Source organism: Thermobia domestica, chromosome 2 (assembly GCF_964235325.1).
Source record: "Thermobia domestica chromosome 2, izTheDome1.hap1.1, whole genome shotgun sequence".
In the NCBI taxonomy this organism is placed as follows: Eukaryota; Metazoa; Arthropoda; class Insecta; order Zygentoma; family Lepismatidae; genus Thermobia; species Thermobia domestica.
The window spans coordinates 14,217,122-14,236,172 of record NC_137455.1 but is presented as its reverse complement, the minus strand read 5'-3'; the positions used below and the strand labels follow the sequence as shown (position 1 = coordinate 14,236,172).

At 36.3% G+C, this 19,051-nt stretch overlaps 1 protein-coding gene across 32 annotated transcripts in view; it reads left to right on the top strand.

Annotated features, from left to right (window-relative positions):
- Positions 1–19,051, top strand: part of LOC145670271 (uncharacterized) — a 312,108-nt gene that overhangs the window by 170,365 nt on the left and 122,692 nt on the right. For 3 of the 32 annotated variants that reach the window (XM_081739001.1, XM_081738787.1, XM_081738752.1), the window contains one exon: positions 10,505–10,648. The exons of 22 other annotated variants lie outside the window; for them this stretch is intronic. In XM_081739001.1, coding sequence (XP_081595127.1) covers positions 10,557–10,648 — 92 coding nt within the window. In that variant the 5' untranslated portion in view covers positions 10,505–10,556. Of the gene's footprint in view, positions 1–8,642; positions 9,256–10,504; positions 10,649–14,145; positions 14,447–16,516; positions 16,771–19,051 lie in introns of those variants that run through there. 7 more of the 32 variants (XM_081738873.1, XM_081738708.1, XM_081738700.1 and 4 more) reach the window with 7 other exon arrangements.

Sequence of the window (19,051 nt, the reverse complement as noted above, 5' to 3'; positions counted from 1 at the left end):
GTTGTAACATGCTTGGCTTCTAGTGAATTCTATAAATTCAACGGAGGCCAGCACAAGGATTATTAATAGATATCGTGGGAAATATAATACTAATTTTAAAGCAACAATTTTATTAACATGGAAAGTATATGCTTTTTATACACGTTAAACAAGTAGTGAAAATGTAACGAAGAACAACAAGTAATATAAATATTCAATATCGAAATCGTAATTTAAATACGGTATCTTTTATATACTCTAAACCATTAATTTCGTAAAGTCTCAAGACGAATAACAAGTTTAATAATTTTAATTGTGAGCACAAATGATTAGTTTGCATAAGGCCTCGTGGCAGGTTAAATTTCGAAGGTTAATATAGACCAAATATATTTTCCCATGAGACCTAAATATGCCGGGATGATACTTAAAGACTTCCTTTTCCATTTACATATAGTCTAAATAAAATTGAAGTATTACATTTTTATAGATTAAATCCTTTCAATAGAAGTAACTTAAATATGTCATTACTCCTTACCTGCGAAATCCAAAGTGAGGCAAATTCGTAACGGCCCGGTTTAGTTCTCTACCGAGTACCGAGATTGCCCACCAGATGGTAGCTCACTTCAGACATAGGCCTATCAATTCTAGACTATCTCTCCCTCTATGTAGTTTTTATCCTTTGCGCTCTTACAAATGTTCTTATACAAAATATATATAAAATATACATTTATTGGGACTATTACGTTACATAATATATCCTACCCCTCTCTCTATATAGGATACTAACCTTACTACAAAAGGAATAGTCCACAATAAATGGAATATGAATTGTTGACCAAAAATTTTCTACTTACAGTTTTCCAGAATCTTATAATAAACTACTCTCTTATATATTACATCTTATTGCCATGCCTGCTTTACAAAGTATTAGGAGGATATGGAATACTTCTCTCTGCAAAGAAAAAATAATAAACCCACAAAAATATCTAACAATGATTACAAGATAACATATACATATTAAGATTCATTATTATCAACATAAGGTTTAACATGATTTATATGTCTCTTAATGATAACATTAGGTTGATCACATTTTCTTAACCAAAGGGTGTTTAACGTAGGTTTATTAATGACCTCAAATGGCCCATAAAATAAGGGGGATAATTTAGGAGTATAATGTTTAGGTAATGAAGCCTTTTGAAACTTCCTAACCAATACCTTCTGACCTTCCGAATAATTACTAGGTTCTCTATTTTTATTATAACATTTCTCCTTTCTACGCCAGGCTTTATCAATGTTGATGATGACTCTCCTCAACCTTTCTTCTTTATCCGGCGCCTTAGTTAACTCGTCGAAGTCTATTTCCCACAACACGTCCAAAGGTGTATAAAGTTTTCTCCCAAGAAACAATTCAGATGGCTCGTATCCCGTACTCTCACTCTTACTGATGTTTAAGGTGAATTGGATTCTGTCCAACAGTTCAGCCCAATTATTTTGATGTTCATTACAATAAACACGGAGCATGTTCTTAAGCACTCTGTTCACTCTTTCACAAAGGTTACTGCTAGGATTGTACGGAGCTGTACTCACATCCTGGATACCTAAACTAAAGAGAAATTGTTTCATGTGATGACTACAGAACACCTGAGCACGATCATGAATGATTTTCTGAGGTTGTCCAACTAACATGAACAACTTCATTAAATGTTTGCATATAACCTTGAAATTCAAGGAACGCAAAGGTTGAAGCATGACGAATCGTGATGCTGCGTCAGTAATAACGAGGATATGACGATAAGGTCCAGAATTTGGAAGCTGGCCAACAGTGTCTAAATACCAGCTGTTATTTGGCGTAGTAACTTTCCTACTATAGTAAACTCCTTGTTTTTTTCTGTTGGTGTCCTTACAGAGTTGACATCGCTGACATCCTTTCACGTATTCTCTGACGTCACGGTATAAGGTCTTCCAGGTACATCTGGAGGCTATCTTCGCTATCGTCTTGGAATATCCAGCGTGAAATCCGCCCATCTCATCACAGTGAAAATATTTCATGATAGGATACACCATTTCCTTAGGGATGACTATCCTCCAACCATGGTTTCTTCGGCCTCGGGTCTTCTTCATTAAGATTCCGTCCTTAAGACAGTATTCATCCGCCCTTTGACCTCGCCGCACTTCTTGGATAATATTCCGTACTTCAGGATCTTCCATTTGATGTTCTTTTAACGGTTTGTTAAACAAGGGTGAACTCCAAAAATTGGCGAAACTAAGGTTGACTGGTTTCCCTTCAAATTCTTCAATTTCATTAACTGAAGGATCATTAGTATAGAATTCCACACCATTGTTCGTGCGCGAAATAAAATCAGATAAAAAGTTCTGCTTACTGCGGAGATAAACAACCTTGAAGGAATATTTAGATAGTTTTTCAATTAATGTACCATACTTACGTTGACGCTTATGATTCCGTAACAACCACGTGACTGATGAATTATCACAAAAAACAGTAAATGGTTTTATAAGATACATTTCAAATTTTTCGATAGCTAGGAGAAGAGAACGTAGTTCAAGTTCATATATGCTTTTAGACCAATCTACTGATGAAATATTCTTAGAGAAAAATGATACGGGTCTAAGAAGGCCATCATCATCATATTGAGAAAGTATAGCGGAATGTTTCTTGTAAGTACTATCTACATGAATGACAAAAGATTTATTCATGTCTGGTAATTGTAATACAGCATGTTCAACAAATGCTTGCTTAATATTATTATAGGCTTCATCTTCCCTCTCACCCCAGTGAAATTTAATTTTATTGGATCTTAAGCGGTGAAGAGGTTCCATGATTTCCGCATAATCTTTCACGTATTTTCGGAAATAATTAAAAAACCCACAGATACGATTTACACCTTTCTTATTTTTGGGCTTAGGTAATTTAAGAATTGTGTCAATCCTATCCGGATCAATTCTAGTTTCTCCCGCTTCAAATTCATAACCTAGGAATTTGATTTTAGTTTGGAAGAGTTGTGTTTTCCTTTTTGAAACTGTAATTCCCCATTTTCGAAAACGTTCAAGAATTTCCTCTAATACTTTTTTATAGGTTTCAATATCTGAGGCATGAATAAGGAAATCATCTTGAAAAATTTCAAGATTTTTACCTACTAAATCCCCAAAGATTTTGTACATGAAACTAGTAAGAACATATGGGCTCAAACGAAATCCCATTGGGAGAACTAAATGTTCTAATAAACGGTTAGGTGTACAAAATGTAGTATATTTTCTACTACTCTCAGAGATAGAGAACTGATAGAAACTTTGCTTTATATCTAATCTTCCGAAGATGGTATCCTTTCCTAAATTCGCTATAGTAGCTTCTACATGCGGGGATGGATAACTATTAACCCTTACTTTCTTGTTAATTTCAGAGTATGCTATAACAAGTCTAGGAGTACCGTCCTTATTGTGAACTAAAAAGCACGGAGACGAATAAGGAGAGAAATCGACCTCACGAACCACTCCCTTGTCAATAAGCTGATTTATATAATCATCAAGAGCTTTAAGTTTAGGGCCTGTAATTTGATATGGGGGGAGACGTACTGGAGTTTCATCCTCCATTTCTATTTCATAAGTGAACCCTTTTATTGTCCCTAGTTGTTCAGTGATAACATCACTATATTTCTCACAAAGATTTTCAACATAACATGGTAAATCTGGGTATTGTTCTACAAGTTTAACTGAAAGAGAGGAAGTATTATCAAAATTACAATTGTCAGAATCACATTCATCATATATGTCATTAATGCTATTCGTTTTATTATGATAATAAACAAGGTATTCACTACCTGGTTTCTTTGTTGTGGCCTGGTCCTCCGGTCCACCGGAATCTGCTGCCAGAAAGGTACAGTGCTGTTTCTGCCGGGCACTTTGTTTATTTGTTTTTGGTTTCCAGTGTCCTTCCCGTACGATCCTTTGTCCATTACGCCTCTCTCTAGAGTGACTCCGGACCGCATCGGAGACGCTGGAATGAGATATAGGACGAGTAGTTTCCATTGGAGACAAATAATCCCTCCAAAATAGAGGAACAGTAAGATTCTTCTGTTCAATTATAAATTGTTTGGCACTCAATTTGATATCAGCTTTCCATTTTAAAAGAAAGTTATTTCCTAACAGCAAATCAAAATGTGGAGAGTTTATGATGTAAAATGTTTCACTGAATTCACAACCTTGAATTGAAAATTTAATTTCTGTGTTTTCATGAAGTTCAACCAAATGACCATCAACAGTGGTAGTCACTAATTCTGCTGAAGTAGGGTTTATAGGAACACGACACATAATTTGATGTAAATATTTTCTGCTTATCAAATTGATACTAGAAGCTGTGTCCAATAAACAAGAGTTTGTGATGCCCGCAATTAGTACTATGATGTATAATATTTGTTTATCACGCTGCATATTAATTAGTGTTTTTGAAGGTGGCACTGATGTACGCATAGTTTTTCCACTAACACAGAACCGCTGAGTATGTCCATAACCAGCACATTTATAACATCTAATAAGATTACGTTTTTCATTTTGCAAGCCAGAAACTTGTTTTTGAATTTTAGAATGATTTTGTGTTTCTTCAAAAATGTTCGGTATATTTATAGCAGGTGGCATTGTTTTAAGTGACATATAATCTCTTTGATATTTAACAAAATGATCGTAAGTTTGCGCTATGGTCAACAATTCAGAAACTGAAGATGGTATGGCTTCCCCAAAACAATTTTGGTATATTTCTGGTAAAACCAGACTGGTTACAATATTACAAAATATTTGTTCAGTGTATGTCATACCCAGAACATTGGCAACACTGATTTTCTCTTGGAAAAATGTTCCAAGTTCTTCCCCATCATTCATTAATCGGTAGAAGAATTTTCGTACATATTGTGTACGACCTACTGTGGATATATATTTACATAGCAAATTAGTACAAATTTCCTCCCAATCATTACAACGTGTAAGGAAAGAATGAAAGGTTCTGTTAAATTCACCCCTAGTTTGGGTTAAACTTGCTACCAAAATAGCTTCTAATTCCAAGTCATACCTCCTTATAAGCTCATCTAACCTAACCAGAAAGATGAAACAAGAATGGCTATCTGTGCCATCTACTATAGGTAATGACTTAATTTGCTGTTCCAATGAACGGAAAACACTTTGCCCTAGTAATTTATCAAAGTTACATTGAATAGCAGGACGTGCCATATTTGGCTGCATTAAATTCATCTGTGCCAATGAAGACGGCATTCTACTTTCATTATACTGTTTACACTGCGTTTCATTTTCATTCCTATAGGACACAGTTCGTTCATTTTTCATGAACTGATCCTGCCTACCCTGTACATTGGGAGTACCTTTATTATTGTGTTTTGAAAAATAAATGTTACGCTGATGTATATCTGTGCCTTGTCCAAGATTATTTTGACCTACAGACTGTACATTCACTCCGCGTCGCATCGGAACCTTAGTCCAAGATACCTTTGATTGGCCTACATAAGGTTTACCTGCACCACTAATATTGCCACATCGTGGACATGGGTACCTAATTGTCTGTGAAAAATGTTCACTATTAAAGGGCTCACACGGAGCTTGTACATTTTGTTCAGAACAGTATTGTTCTCTAAAGGAGTGTGCATTTAATTCTGCACCATATAACCCACTGGCTGTGTGTGCAGTTTGTTCAGCACGAAATGGCTCCCGTGAACCTCGTGCATTCAACTCAACATTAAGTGGCTCTCTAAAAACCTGGGCGTTTGGGTAACCCACACCAACTTCATTTTCAGTTTCAACAGTTTGATTAAATTCACCTTTATCACTTTCATTACTTTCAGTAAAATCTTCATTATCCGAGAAAGAAATTAAATTATGTTCACTCATGTTTTACACTTGATAAATCTCTAAGGTGCTCACAACTTTCAATATTTTTTTTTCTCCCACACGATATCTCATCAAGAAGACAGCTGTAATTTTTATGCTTGCCCACTTGATGGACTTTGGATTTCGCAGCCTTAAAAATTATGTAACATGCTTGGCTTCTAGTGAATTCTATAAATTCAACGGAGGCCAGCACAAGGATTATTAATAGATATCGTGGGAAATATAATACTAATTTTAAAGCAACAATTTTATTAACATGGAAAGTATATGCTTTTTATACACGTTAAACAAGTAGTGAAAATGTAACGAAGAACAACAAGTAATATAAATATTCAATATCGAAATCGTAATTTAAATACGGTATCTTTTATATACTCTAAACCATTAATTTCGTAAAGTCTCAAGACGAATAACAAGTTTAATAATTTTAATTGTGAGCACAAATGATTAGTTTGCATAAGGCCTCGTGGCAGGTTAAATTTCGAAGGTTAATATAGACCAAATATATTTTCCCATGAGACCTAAATATGCCGGGATGATACCTAAAGACTTCCTTTTCCATTTACATATAGTCTAAATAAAATTGAAGTATTACATTTTTATAGATTAAATCCTTTCAATAGAAGTAACTTAAATATGTCATTACTCCTTACCTGCGAAATCCAAAGTGAGGCAAATTCGTAACGGCCCGGTTTAGTTCTCTACCGAGTACCGAGATTGCCCACCAGATGGTAGCTCACTTCAGACATAGGCCTATCAATTCTAGACTATCTCTCCCTCTATGTAGTTTTTATCCTTTGCGCTCTTACAAATGTTCTTATACAAAATATATATAAAATATACATTTATTGGGACTATTACGTTACATGGTGGAGAAAGACCGTGTGCGTGGGTTTTCTGGAGTTTTTCCCATTTCCTCCCACTTTCTTTATTCCATCATTTCATTCATTTGTCATCATCACCGTCCTCTTTACCTGGCCGATATATCCGTGGGACGTAAAATTTAAAGATTTCATTTCAAAATTCTACTTAAAATAAAATTATTTATTCTTCTTTCACAACTGCAAATCTGACTTATTATAAACCTGTAAAATTATCATTCAGAAGATATATTCCATGTTCGTCTTTGTACATATGAAAATCCTATTGCTGTTACTACTAACATATAATAATAATTATAAGAATAATAATAAATGCTCATAATTGGAAATATGACTTCGTCACTTTACCTGAAAACCCTAATGCTAAGTCAATGATGTACCAACGGAACTACGGTCGCTTAATATTAAAAATCTGATCAAAGGGAATCACTTTTCATAAATAATAAATATTGTTGGAGTTTTGGCAGATAAAGGCAATGATACATTGCCGAAACTGCAACACTATTATTCATTAAAAGTGATTTATTTTGCTTAGATTCTAGTATTAATTAAGGTAAAGAAGTTCCAAAGCTAGAATGAACGACATTCATATAATTAGTGTGTGTCTTATTTTTCTTTATTCAGCAAACCGCATTGAACACAAATGCTTCTCAAAATTTGAATGGCTCCAATACTGCTCCCCAAAAGCAATGCTATCTACCCTAGTGTTCATAAGATTGTTCTGTTCTGTATATAAAGTATGGCAAAATAAGTTAAGAGTCTTCATCCCGGCGAAATTAAAATACCGCTAATTATACAGTAATTATGTGATATCTTCAAATAGATAAAAGATAATTGAAATATGGAACAAGAGCGCCCTAGACAATATTATTTTGCGTGAGGTACCGTTATCACAAGTCAGCTAGTGGCTTTCCGTTTTCAGCTGTTTAGAAACGCGAAAATAAATGCCGATTTTCAAAATGGCTCGAAATCGAAAGCAGATAAGTGAGTCGTAATAACGGTATCTCATGTAAAATAATATTGTCTAGGGCACTCTTGTTCCACATTTTGATTATATTTGATCTATTTGAAGATATCACATAATTACTGTAAAATTAGCGGTATTTTAATTTCGCCGGGATGAAGACTCTTAAGAGCTTGGCTTAGGTGGCCGCGTCGAGGGGCTGAAAATCGTTCATTTTAACACGGGGTTTTCATACATTAACTGGAATATGATGTTTTTATCTATATATATAAAAGAGAACGCACAAATCCTTTGTGAACTCATCACGCTAATACGGCTGAACCAATTTCTTTCATTTTTGGGGGGTTATTATGATTTGGACCCTAGATGGTTTTTATCATATCACTTTAATTTTTAATTACCAGTGTCTTGAGATAATTGACCATTCAAGTGTCCATACGTACAAATCCTTTGTTATTAGTTCATCATAGGTAAAAATAAACGTATTTATATGCAACCCGCATGACCATGTGACTCGGCGGGTTAACATAAATGACAGGCGCTATAATGTTAGCATTTACTGCAATTTGAAAGCGAAAAAGTAAAAATTATCTAAGTAACAAAGTTTATTGCGTTCCGGGGTGACCGCAGCGAAGCGGGGCGGGTTAACATAAATGACAGGCGATATAATGTTAACATTTACTGCAATCTTCTATGGTTTTTATCATATCACTTGAAAGCGAAAAAGTAAAAATTATCTAAGTAACAACGTTTATTGCGTTCCGGGGTGACCGCAGCGAAGCGGGGTGAACGCTGCTAGTCATATATATTTTTAAAAAAGTTGAGCATAGAAACCTCAGTATAGTGTGTACGAGTGTTGAGAACTGGAAGGAATGATTTGATGAATTACATTTTTTTCATAGAAATCGGGAATCCTTAATTGAATTTCCTATATAATAAGAAATTAATAATAATATAGGCAGATGCCACCCCTGATTATACAGTACATAGTTGAAATGAAGTGAAAGGTTCGGACGTTCACAGAAATGAAGAAACGTATTTTAACTTGGTTCGCACTGTGCTACTTATTGCGTTTAGTTAGCAGAAGTAATAGAACAATCGATCAAAACTTATATCAGTCATCCGTGATTTTGAAGTAATGACCCTCTGTGTTTGTTCATGCTTAAGTAGTTCGCTGTTTGTTTGTAAGATGGTTCTACGGTCGCCCACTCCTTTCTTTTAGCGGTGCAGATACTTTAAATACGAGAGAGGACCTTGACCCTTCACTCCTCAGTGACTATCATACTGGCACAAAAGCGGCCCAAAGTTGCAAGGAAACAGGAGAGGCATAACTTACTATTCCGTTCTATTTTATGTATGTGTATGTTTAGCTGTGAGAAACGTGTTCTCAGCTTGTAAAGTGATAATGCCTCTTATCAAAGACAGATTTTTGAAAGCGAAAAGCACACGCATTCGTCTTTCTGCTAAAAGAAGAAAAAGGAAGCTTTCTAATGTACTAAGGAAACATACAGAAGACAGAAGGTAATATACTTTTTATAACATTGTTTAATGTACGGTAACAATAGTATTTACACAATTGCTTTAGTACTCTTTTCTCTATTGTGAGGGAGAAATTAGGTAGCCCAAGACCGTGGCAGGATCTCTACAGAGCCCTGAAGCAGGCTAAGCAAAGTGGCGAAGAAAACCCCAATGTTCCGCAGTAAGGGGAATAAAATTGACAGAGCCCCGAAGCAGGCAGGCTAAGCAGCTGAGGTTGGGATCCCGACAGAGCCCCGAAGTAAGATATGCCAGGAGGAAAGGAGTTGCCAAAGAGTCCCACAGCAGACTATAGATATATCACATTGACCGTTGACACGTAGTTTTCTCCAAGCGCTGCTATCGATTGAAGAGATTCCACTCCCTTTCTCTCGCTTAGCAACAGCTGAATTCTTATTGGTTTAACGCGTGGGTGTGTTGAGGTTGTGTGCCTTAGTTTACATTTTTGCCACGGATCAAGACATTTTGGTAGCACAATAGTCTTTGAGGTTGGGTTCTTCTAGTGCTCCAGGCAAGCAAGAGGCCAGAAAACTGGTGGCTGTCCGCTGGTTGCTGTCCAATATATAGGTGTCCGGCGGCGGTGGCGCTTCTGTTGCCATGTCATCATGTGACTTGTAGGAAGTGCTGGGGGTCCATCGTCTGCTTCTTGTAGTAATCCCATGTGGTGTGTAGTACTCGGACGTAAATACATGTATGATATTGTTTGTACACGGAAGCATGTGGTACATTACACCTCGTAGGTCAGTTCAAAAATAAGCCGAAGGGAGAGAGACACTTGAGGAACACATACAGACAAAATATATATTTAGAAATTTTACAATATGAAACCTGATGCCCCATTTCTTTCTGAACCTCAAATGAAATTCTGGATTTTTTTTTGTAAGCGTCCTACTGTTATCTATTTAGGAATCAAATCCAGTGTCCTCTTTGAACATTCTGAAAATTGGTCATCTAAGCACATTTGTACGATCTCTTATCCATTGCTAAGACGCTGTTGCGACCTCAGTGTTGTGGATGATTGACGTTTGGTGCGGGATTTATTGAAACGAGTCTTGGTATTTTTGGTTGTGCACTCAAGGAGTACGAAGTTTGTCAAATATAACATTACTCTCACTGTTCTTAAAAGAATTCCTGGTAAGAGTTCTTGAGTGCATTTCGTGTGTGATCGCCGAATTAGTGTAATCGAGCGGTTAGCTTTGTTGTGATTGAGTGTTTATTTGTTTATCGGGAAAAGGTTATTAAACAACTATAAAAGAAGATTGAAAGAAGGACATCTCAAAATATCAATGCGGAACAGCAAAAAAGGTAAACTTTTTCTGTCGGCGAAAAGAAGGAAAAGAAGAGGTCATAATTTAATAGTTTGGAGACAAAATATAAGGTAAGCTGTATAGTTCAAATTATAGGAAGAAGTTTTCCTTTATGCTAGTTCTAAAAAAGATTGGCGTAAGGTAACCACAACTTCATTTCCACCTAAGTAAGGGAAAATGGGCTCTAGAAATCAAAGCATAATAGAAGTTCTCGCATATAAATTATGGACCAATTTTGCTACTACAGAGATTTAAAAGAAAAAATCTCTTTACAAGAATTATGTCGCATGATTTCTGTACAAATTGATACTTAAGGCAGGCATGTAGCCAAGGGGAAAGGTTCTGGACACCCCCTCCTCCTTCGAGACCAGAAATAAAAAAAAATCAGCAAGGATGAAAAAAATGAAATGAGAAAAGGACGGATCAGCGTTAAAATTCAACTATAGGAAGGTTTTAGTTACTCTTTCTTATGAGAAGATTTGTATTATTTGCAATACATGGTGACGAGGTGAGCGATATATCCTGAAAGAGTCAAGGAATTTGAAATTTCTAGAAAAGTTACGGAATTCTCAGAATTTCTGCTAATAGTCAGGGGAGATTTCAAGCTTCCAAAAGCATAGTGCCGTTGTGTAACAGCGTGGACATTTTGTATCCTAATTTTTCATCATCACATCCATGCACTATCAAACACGTTCTTTCAAAAACAATTTTCCACTGCTCCTTTAACCTGTCATTTGGAACAGACAGTAGTTGACGGAATAATAAAAACAAAACTTTATATGGAAAGAAAGTTCTGTTAACATTTAAATCAACTGAGAATAGAAGCAGATATTGTACAATCCGCGGCAAAAAACCTGCAACATGAGGATGTAAGTGTATTGTGAAACTACGCCTAACAGTACAGGGAATGAACATAACGTCTAAGTGGAACGAATCACGCCAGGATAAACCTCGGCCTCCTCCCGTGCACACTTATTTTGGAGCATAAGACTTCGTCATTTCACAATAAACTTATATGGTCATGTTGCAGGTTTTTTGCCGCGGATTGTACAATACATTATTGAGTATGTACTTTTTATAATAGTTAAGGTCATAATGAAAGGGAAGTTGTTATATTTGAATAAACAGGGGAAGGACGTAAATATTGTATCATCTTTTTCAGTACTTTTTTTTTAATTATTCTACTCGAGATTTTTTCATAGTTTGTTATTAAAATACCTACCATCATATCCTCATTTTATTGTCCTAACAAACCAATATATGTTGATGGTAAAGTAATTCAGATTGATCGAGCTCCTGGGCCTTCAGAATTTCATGTTACGCCCTTTCCCCCCGTTACGAAACGAATCCTGGCTAAACGAACCAATATATGTTCCAGTAAAATAGTTTATAATGATCGAGCCCCTGGTGTGTTGACCACGGTATTTCATGTCATGCCCCCTCCCCCTTCACGAAATCCTGGCTACTTGCCTGCTTAAGGGTATTATTTCTTGTTACGAATATCTTCCAACCCAAAAAACATAATCCATTACTACTATTTGATCAGTTTTAAACCAACCGTGTTTCAGAATTTTTGATAAAAGCCCTTTCCGAATTCCGAAATTTTAACAAATTCTGTATTTTTTTCAAAATTCCGTTTTTTCTGAATCCCAGAAGTTTTCCAAATTCCATAATTTTTCTGATTTTGAATTTCTTAATTTTCGAAAATTTCCCTTTTATACTTTCCGGAATACGGAAAATAAAAATTTCGGATTTACACATACTAAAAGGACTACAAATTTTGGCGCTTCTTGCGGACGCTCGCGGGTAGATGTTCAATTTTAAAAAAAGAATATCAGGTTTTCGGTAAGTTGTTCAAGTTTCATATAAAACGAGGTCTAAAATATTAACCTTGATTCCACTGTACAAAACTCGGAAAAGTTAATCAAAATTAGAAGTTCCAACGGATTCAATTTTTCCTTAATTGTGTCCATACTGTTCACGTGTTGTGAAAATGCACCCTCTCTCTTACGATAGCCTAAAAATTGTAATATATATATATTGCAATTTTTGAATAAGCATGTTTCTCTTTGTTTGTTGGCAACTGTAAATTCAATATGGATAGTTTGTTTGTAATTTGACGGGCCGTGGTGGCTTAGTGGTAGAGCGTTCACCTCTGGTGCATGGAGCCCTGGGTTCGATCCCAACTCGCGCTAGGTGAGCTTTGTGGTGGACAAACACCGTATGTAGGGGTTTTCTCAGGGTTCTCCCGTTTCCTCCCACTTTCTTCATTTCATTCACTTCTCATCACCACTGTCTCCTTTAGCCTAACTAGCATAATCGTGGGACGTTAAACTTAAAGAAATTTGAGTCTTAAACATCGATCTGGAGTTTCAGGACGGTTCTGAATCAATAAGACTTCGTGATGTATGGCCTACTAAATTTCTAGAACGTTAAGTGTCCGTATCAAGTAATATATTTTCTTGAAATTATTAATTTTAAATCAGATTATTAAATTGAAGGTTTGAAATGAAATGAGTTTTACGTCTCATGATTAGGTCGACTAGGGGGGATTCCAGAGGAAACTCACGTACACGATGTTTGTGCACCACAAAGTTCACTTTGCGCGTGCTGGGATTGAACAGGGATCTCATGCACCAGAGGTAAACGCTCTACCACTGAGCCACTGCGGCCCATAAATTAAAGGCTATACTATCTGGAACAGATGGCAGCATGTATCCCCTGGCTTTCCGAGCGTTTCGTGAGGAGCGAGTATATAAACTTTATTCAAAGACAAATTAGTAATTAGAGAGTAATTGTGTATTTTTTTTTATTATTATTTTGTTTTATTTCCTGTACAGAATACGTTTTACTCTTCGGACACATGCTTCCAACAATTAAACTCTCAACAATGCAAATAACGTGGTAGAAAAGTACACGGATTATTCTTATTGATTCAATTTATTTTGGGGTCAATTTTGAAGATTCATCTCCTGAATTCGATTAAATTATTGTGAATATTAATGCTCAGTACACAATGGAGTCGAAAGATAGGGGAAAGTGCTGCCATCTGTTGCTGGTTAGAGCGTCCTTAAACTCGCCTTAAATTATGTTAATCATAAATCTTCTGTACTCATTCTGTGTCCACTTGTAGGCAAGCTCATTCAGACAGTTTCTGAAAATATATAATCTGTGAGGGTTATATTCGTTTGTATAAAGAAGGATTGTGTGCACAATTACGCATTTCAACCTCTGGAAGGTAGTGGTTATTTCTTCAAGTGGAGTCTTAACGTGCGTGTGGGTTACTGAATAATGAGAAACAAGGTTTCGTAAATACAGAAGGAAAACAAAAACTACCAGTAAAGGTGTTGTAGTGTTTCGTCGTAAGGCAAAATCTGTAGCATGTCGTCCCTTTGTAGTAGTGTTTCGTCCCAATGCAAATCCATAGCAGTTCGTCTCGAGCCGTTTTTATTGATTAGTGAACAGGCTAACGAGTAGAGTTTCGTCCCAGGGACACACAGATGATGACTCACACGGTAGTTCGTGAAACTGAAACTAGGTGGCAGCATAGCCGGATAGACTCTCCGAACACTTGCTAACGTTATTTGTATCAGCGTTCTCCAATGGAGTTTTCTGAAACTAAGAGAGGTCAACCCAGTTTGATATTTAATGGATATCGATATACAAAGAAGATGGAGAGGAAGTGTGGTGAAATTGTTTGGCGTTGTGTTGCACGGCCATGTAAAGGAAAAGTGTTTACCAACAACGAAGAATTTGTTAAGGAAGAGAGCCACAATTGTGTTCCTGATGTTGCCAGCATTCATATACACAAAGCCATATTGCAGGCGAAGAAGAGAGCTCGCGAGGAGACAGACACTTCGATTTCACAGGTAGGAATAGGTTTCCTAACGCTTCATTTAGGACCAATAGATTGACAATGGCTGTTTTTAACATTATGCGTCAAGTGGGCAAACACTGTGATTTCTCGACGAATGGGCGATTATTAAGGGTGATCCACGAAAGATTTATAGATAAAGGAAGAGAGATGTGTTTGAATATTGCTGTTGGGAGTTTTGAAAAAGGTTGGCTTGTAATGGAAAGATCGAAATTAAAAATGAAATGAAATCGTTCAGTTCAACCTGCCACGATTATGCCCTTTAGGCCAGGGGGCGGATCCAGAACGGACTTCTGGGTGGGGGGTGTAATATTGCCACTTACAGCTACTTTTAAGAGCTCCAAACTCCGGGATGGGTTTTGTGTATATATAAAATAAGAAAAGTTTCTTCTTCTGGGGGGCGCCCCATGGATCCTCCCCTGCTTTAGGCTAAGGGTCACGATGAATAACCGTTTTAAGTTCTAGTACGTATATAGAGGCACTACAGTAGTCCCTTCATTACTCGATTAAAAAAAGTACCAATAAAGCTTTTTACTTTTTTTTCCCCGTCAAGTCTAGAGACATTGTTACGTATGGTGTCACGCCTTTCTGCGTCAAGACATAGGAGTGATGATGTCATATTTAAAAAAAAAATGTTTATGCCTATTATTATTATTATTATTATTATGGTGGGCTTTTGCGCCTAAGAGATTGAAATTTGGCATACATTCAATGTAACCCTTAGTATTTTTCAGATCCCTACGTTAAAAGAGGGGGGTCCAGAGAGGCAAGAAGATTTTAAAAATTTTTTAAAAAGTCCTTTTGTCGTGATTTTCCTGCTTCAGATACATGATGGAGACATGTGAATAAAATTTTCTACACAGATTTAGAAAATTTCACCAGTTTTCAGTTGATTTTGAGATCTGTGCGTTAATACAGGAGGTCCAGAGCAGCTCAAAATTTGAAAAATGCAGAAAAAAAAAATTCTCTAAATTTCCCACCTGAGGGACATGATAGGGGAAATAATTTAAATGGTGCCGTTTGAAAGGCTGTTCTGAAGAGAATGATATACAAACCATGATCCTACAATAAATAGGACTAATGCTGTAGCTGACTGAAAGTCTATAATTTACCTATATTTAAAAAAAGAACTTAAAAGGGTTAAGGCAACTGAATGATGGAATGAGAATGTGGGAGACTTGCTAGAGGGTATGGTGTCTAGAAAGAGATGGAAATGTTGAAGCAGACGGAAAATTAATGAAAGTGAATGATTATGAAACCATTTGTAGAGAGGATTTGAATGGGCCCATTGACAGTAGCGTACCCAGGAATTTATTTCGGGGGGGTTCAAACTAAATATGAAGCTATTTTATATTAAAATTGCTAAAATTGCCCCTAAAATTAGGCTAAATTTTTAAAAAGTCGAAATTTCGGGGGGGGGGGTCCGGACCCCCGTGTCCCCCCCCCTTCCGTACGTCCCTGCCCATTGATATCCACCATAAACTCCTGCCGCTGGAGATTGAACCAGGTACCCCTTGCCCTAGAGGTGATCTTTGTATCAATAAACCTATGAAAAGGGAAATATGCAATGCGATAATGTTGTTAATGAAATAAATTTATGAAATGAAAGCACATTTTTTTCTTCGTTAAATTACAATTACACGTTTCGAATTCTACTTTCTGTACGATATAATTATTTCTAGGCGTAAAGTGGATTAGAATCATCCCTAAACTATTTCATAAGAATCGTAAATTTAAAGTTTACTATGTGCTGGAAGATGTGTAAATATTATATACATATAGTGAATTATTAACCATACCTGTACTAGATTTTATGTTATGGACCTTCAAACATTGCGGTTTTTCGAAAATTAGCTGTGTTATACCTTAAATGATGCATTTGAAAAATGTTAAATTTTCACAAAACAGTCTTTATTTGTCTAGTAGTAAGTGGTTAGGATTCTGTTACTGAGGCTTTATTAGTTTTTGACTTGCGAACCTTTTATGTGGCTAAATTTGGGCTATGATTATGTAATATTTGAACGACCCCCAAACTACAGTAGCCTTATTTTATTATTATTTCCAGATCTTTGACGATGAATTCAAAGACCTCTACCAGACAGGGGTGACAAAGATTCCTCAATTTGAGGCTTTTAAAACTACATTGCACAGACAGCGGCGTTTAGCTCAGGGGGAAATGCTGCTTGGGTCGAAACGATACGACACATGGTGGAATTGGAACGAAACTCTACTGGAACGAAACGCTACTTGGGACGAAACGACACACGCCAGTAAAAAGCAGAGAATGGCGACAAGACATCGAATGAAAATGTTTCATTTGTAAGTTCATATTTACTGGTTTCACATGACACAAAAAGTAATGTTCCTGTAACCGTATATTCTTTATTAGTACCGGGGAGGGGGGAAAGGAAACTTGCTATATATGGGAAATTGGTAGTGGGTTGATTTGTAAAAATAATCGAAAACTATCGATATTAGTTGAAAAACGGTTATTAATTGAGAAACAAAAGCTACAGTGCTTCGCCACCGTTTTCTATTATAATAATTGCGGAAGCTTGTGTTTACTATATGGAGTGTTCAGAGCACAGGGCAATCAAGTCATAAAGTTGACAAAAATAGACATAAAATTTGTACTGTAAGCTTAATTAGCGAACCGAGCTAAGTAGCTCAAGTGGTAGTATGTTGGCTTCGCATACGGGAGGTCGTGGGCTCGATTCCCGCTGCCGACCATCGTGATGGGCTTTCCAGGGTTTTCCCCAGTCCTACCAGGCAAATGCAGGATGGTACCAACTAAACAGGCCTTGGCCGATACCTTCCCAAATCCTTTCCATGTTGTTGTTGTTGTTGTTAGATATCCAGTATAAAATAGCCTCAGAGAGGTATCTGTTGATTGTTAAATAAATAAATTACATGTAAAATTTAAGTCCGTATGGTATGCTTAATTATATAGAACATTTTTTTTAAAACTTTGTTACTCTACTTTACCTTGATTTGAAACTTTCAAATTTCATCCTATTTTCCACTGAAAAGTCTCGGTAATTCAACAATGAAATAATTATATATAGTTAAATTGAAATTCATCGTAATTTGACCCACGCCAAGCATTTTACCATTTTATACCATAAAGGTCAGATCCACTGGTATTGTAACAGAGCAGTGCGTGAGCGATTGAGCGTAGAAATTCAAATTCCGATTAGTGATAATTTCACAATCTGTTTTATTACAAGTAAACTCTTTAGTCAGTGGAGAGGAAGGCGTGGGTCATGGGTCAGAGTTGATGACGATTTGTTTTGGTAGATCGGTGTGGTTCATGGTTGGTGGATGTTCGGAGTGGGTCATGGTGGGTCAGTGGTTCGTGGGTCGTTTAATTCACGCTATCTCTGCGGTAAATCTCTTAAATTTGTAGAAAGTACCGGTGTTACTCTAAATAGCAGATTTTGAGATACGCTTATTGTCTATTGCAACGACGACATATCCAAGCGTCGATACTTTCATTATTGGCGTAAGCGGGACTTCCAAGATCCAGATTTTGATGTCATTTTTCCTGAGACTCCATTGACGGATATGCTTCATGGGATTCAATGTCCTTAAATTAGTACAGTATAAAAGCAGTAATTAAAAATAGCCTATATCCAAGCGTGGTCACTTTTTATTAATGGCGTGGCCGTTGATTCTTGGATTTTCTTTTTGTTCTCAAACTATTATACTGAAAGCACTCATTTCATTCAGAGTTATTGAAAGGTGAATGTCGAACTTAAAACTGGTACATCACTTTCGAACGTGACCTATTATGTTGTTTCATTATCGAGATAACATTGAGGCTCTTAGAGGGAGCGGGAGTTCGGATGTTGGAATGTTTCTTCTACTAAAACGTAAGTTCATTCCGTTTTAGTTAATGATGCTTAATTAATGATAGAACACTAAAGATTCTCATGTACAAAACAAAATCGAGATAATTATTAAGCCTTCCTACCCACAGAAAATCTGTTCACAAATACATCCATTCGCTCATTCCTTCCTGTTAATTAGCAAAGTGCAATATTGCCATAATTTTTCAACACGTTAATTATAGGATGGTGGTGCTATGACGCTGTGTGGTCCCTTTCTCAAAAACCTAATATAATTTTATTACATACATGATCGAACTTAAGTAACTTTGTGAATCAATAAAAGTTTAAGAAGCACGATATTAGGAATTTTAACGGTGTAGCTCCCTAAATCACTATCTTTTTTTATTTAGGAGCTGTTTCAAATGTATCGTAATACATATATTAAACGTAAAAAAAGCGTCATTTACGAACTATTATTTAATGCATTGATTAAACTCGATATTTGCATACTTTTTATCGTCTTTTTAAATGAAACACCGTGTGCGTGGGTTCTCTAGGAGCTCTCCCGTTTCCTCCCACTTTATTCATTCCACCATTCAATTCATTTCTCATTATTACTGTCTCCTGTAGCCTAGCCGGCATAACAATGGGACGTAAAATTTATAAAGATTTCATTTCTTTCTAAGTGGATGTAGTGTTCGCTTCAACTGGTAGATGTCACCACATGGATTTTCCCTTCTTCCCCTTTCTTTTCGGCAAAAGTAAACCAA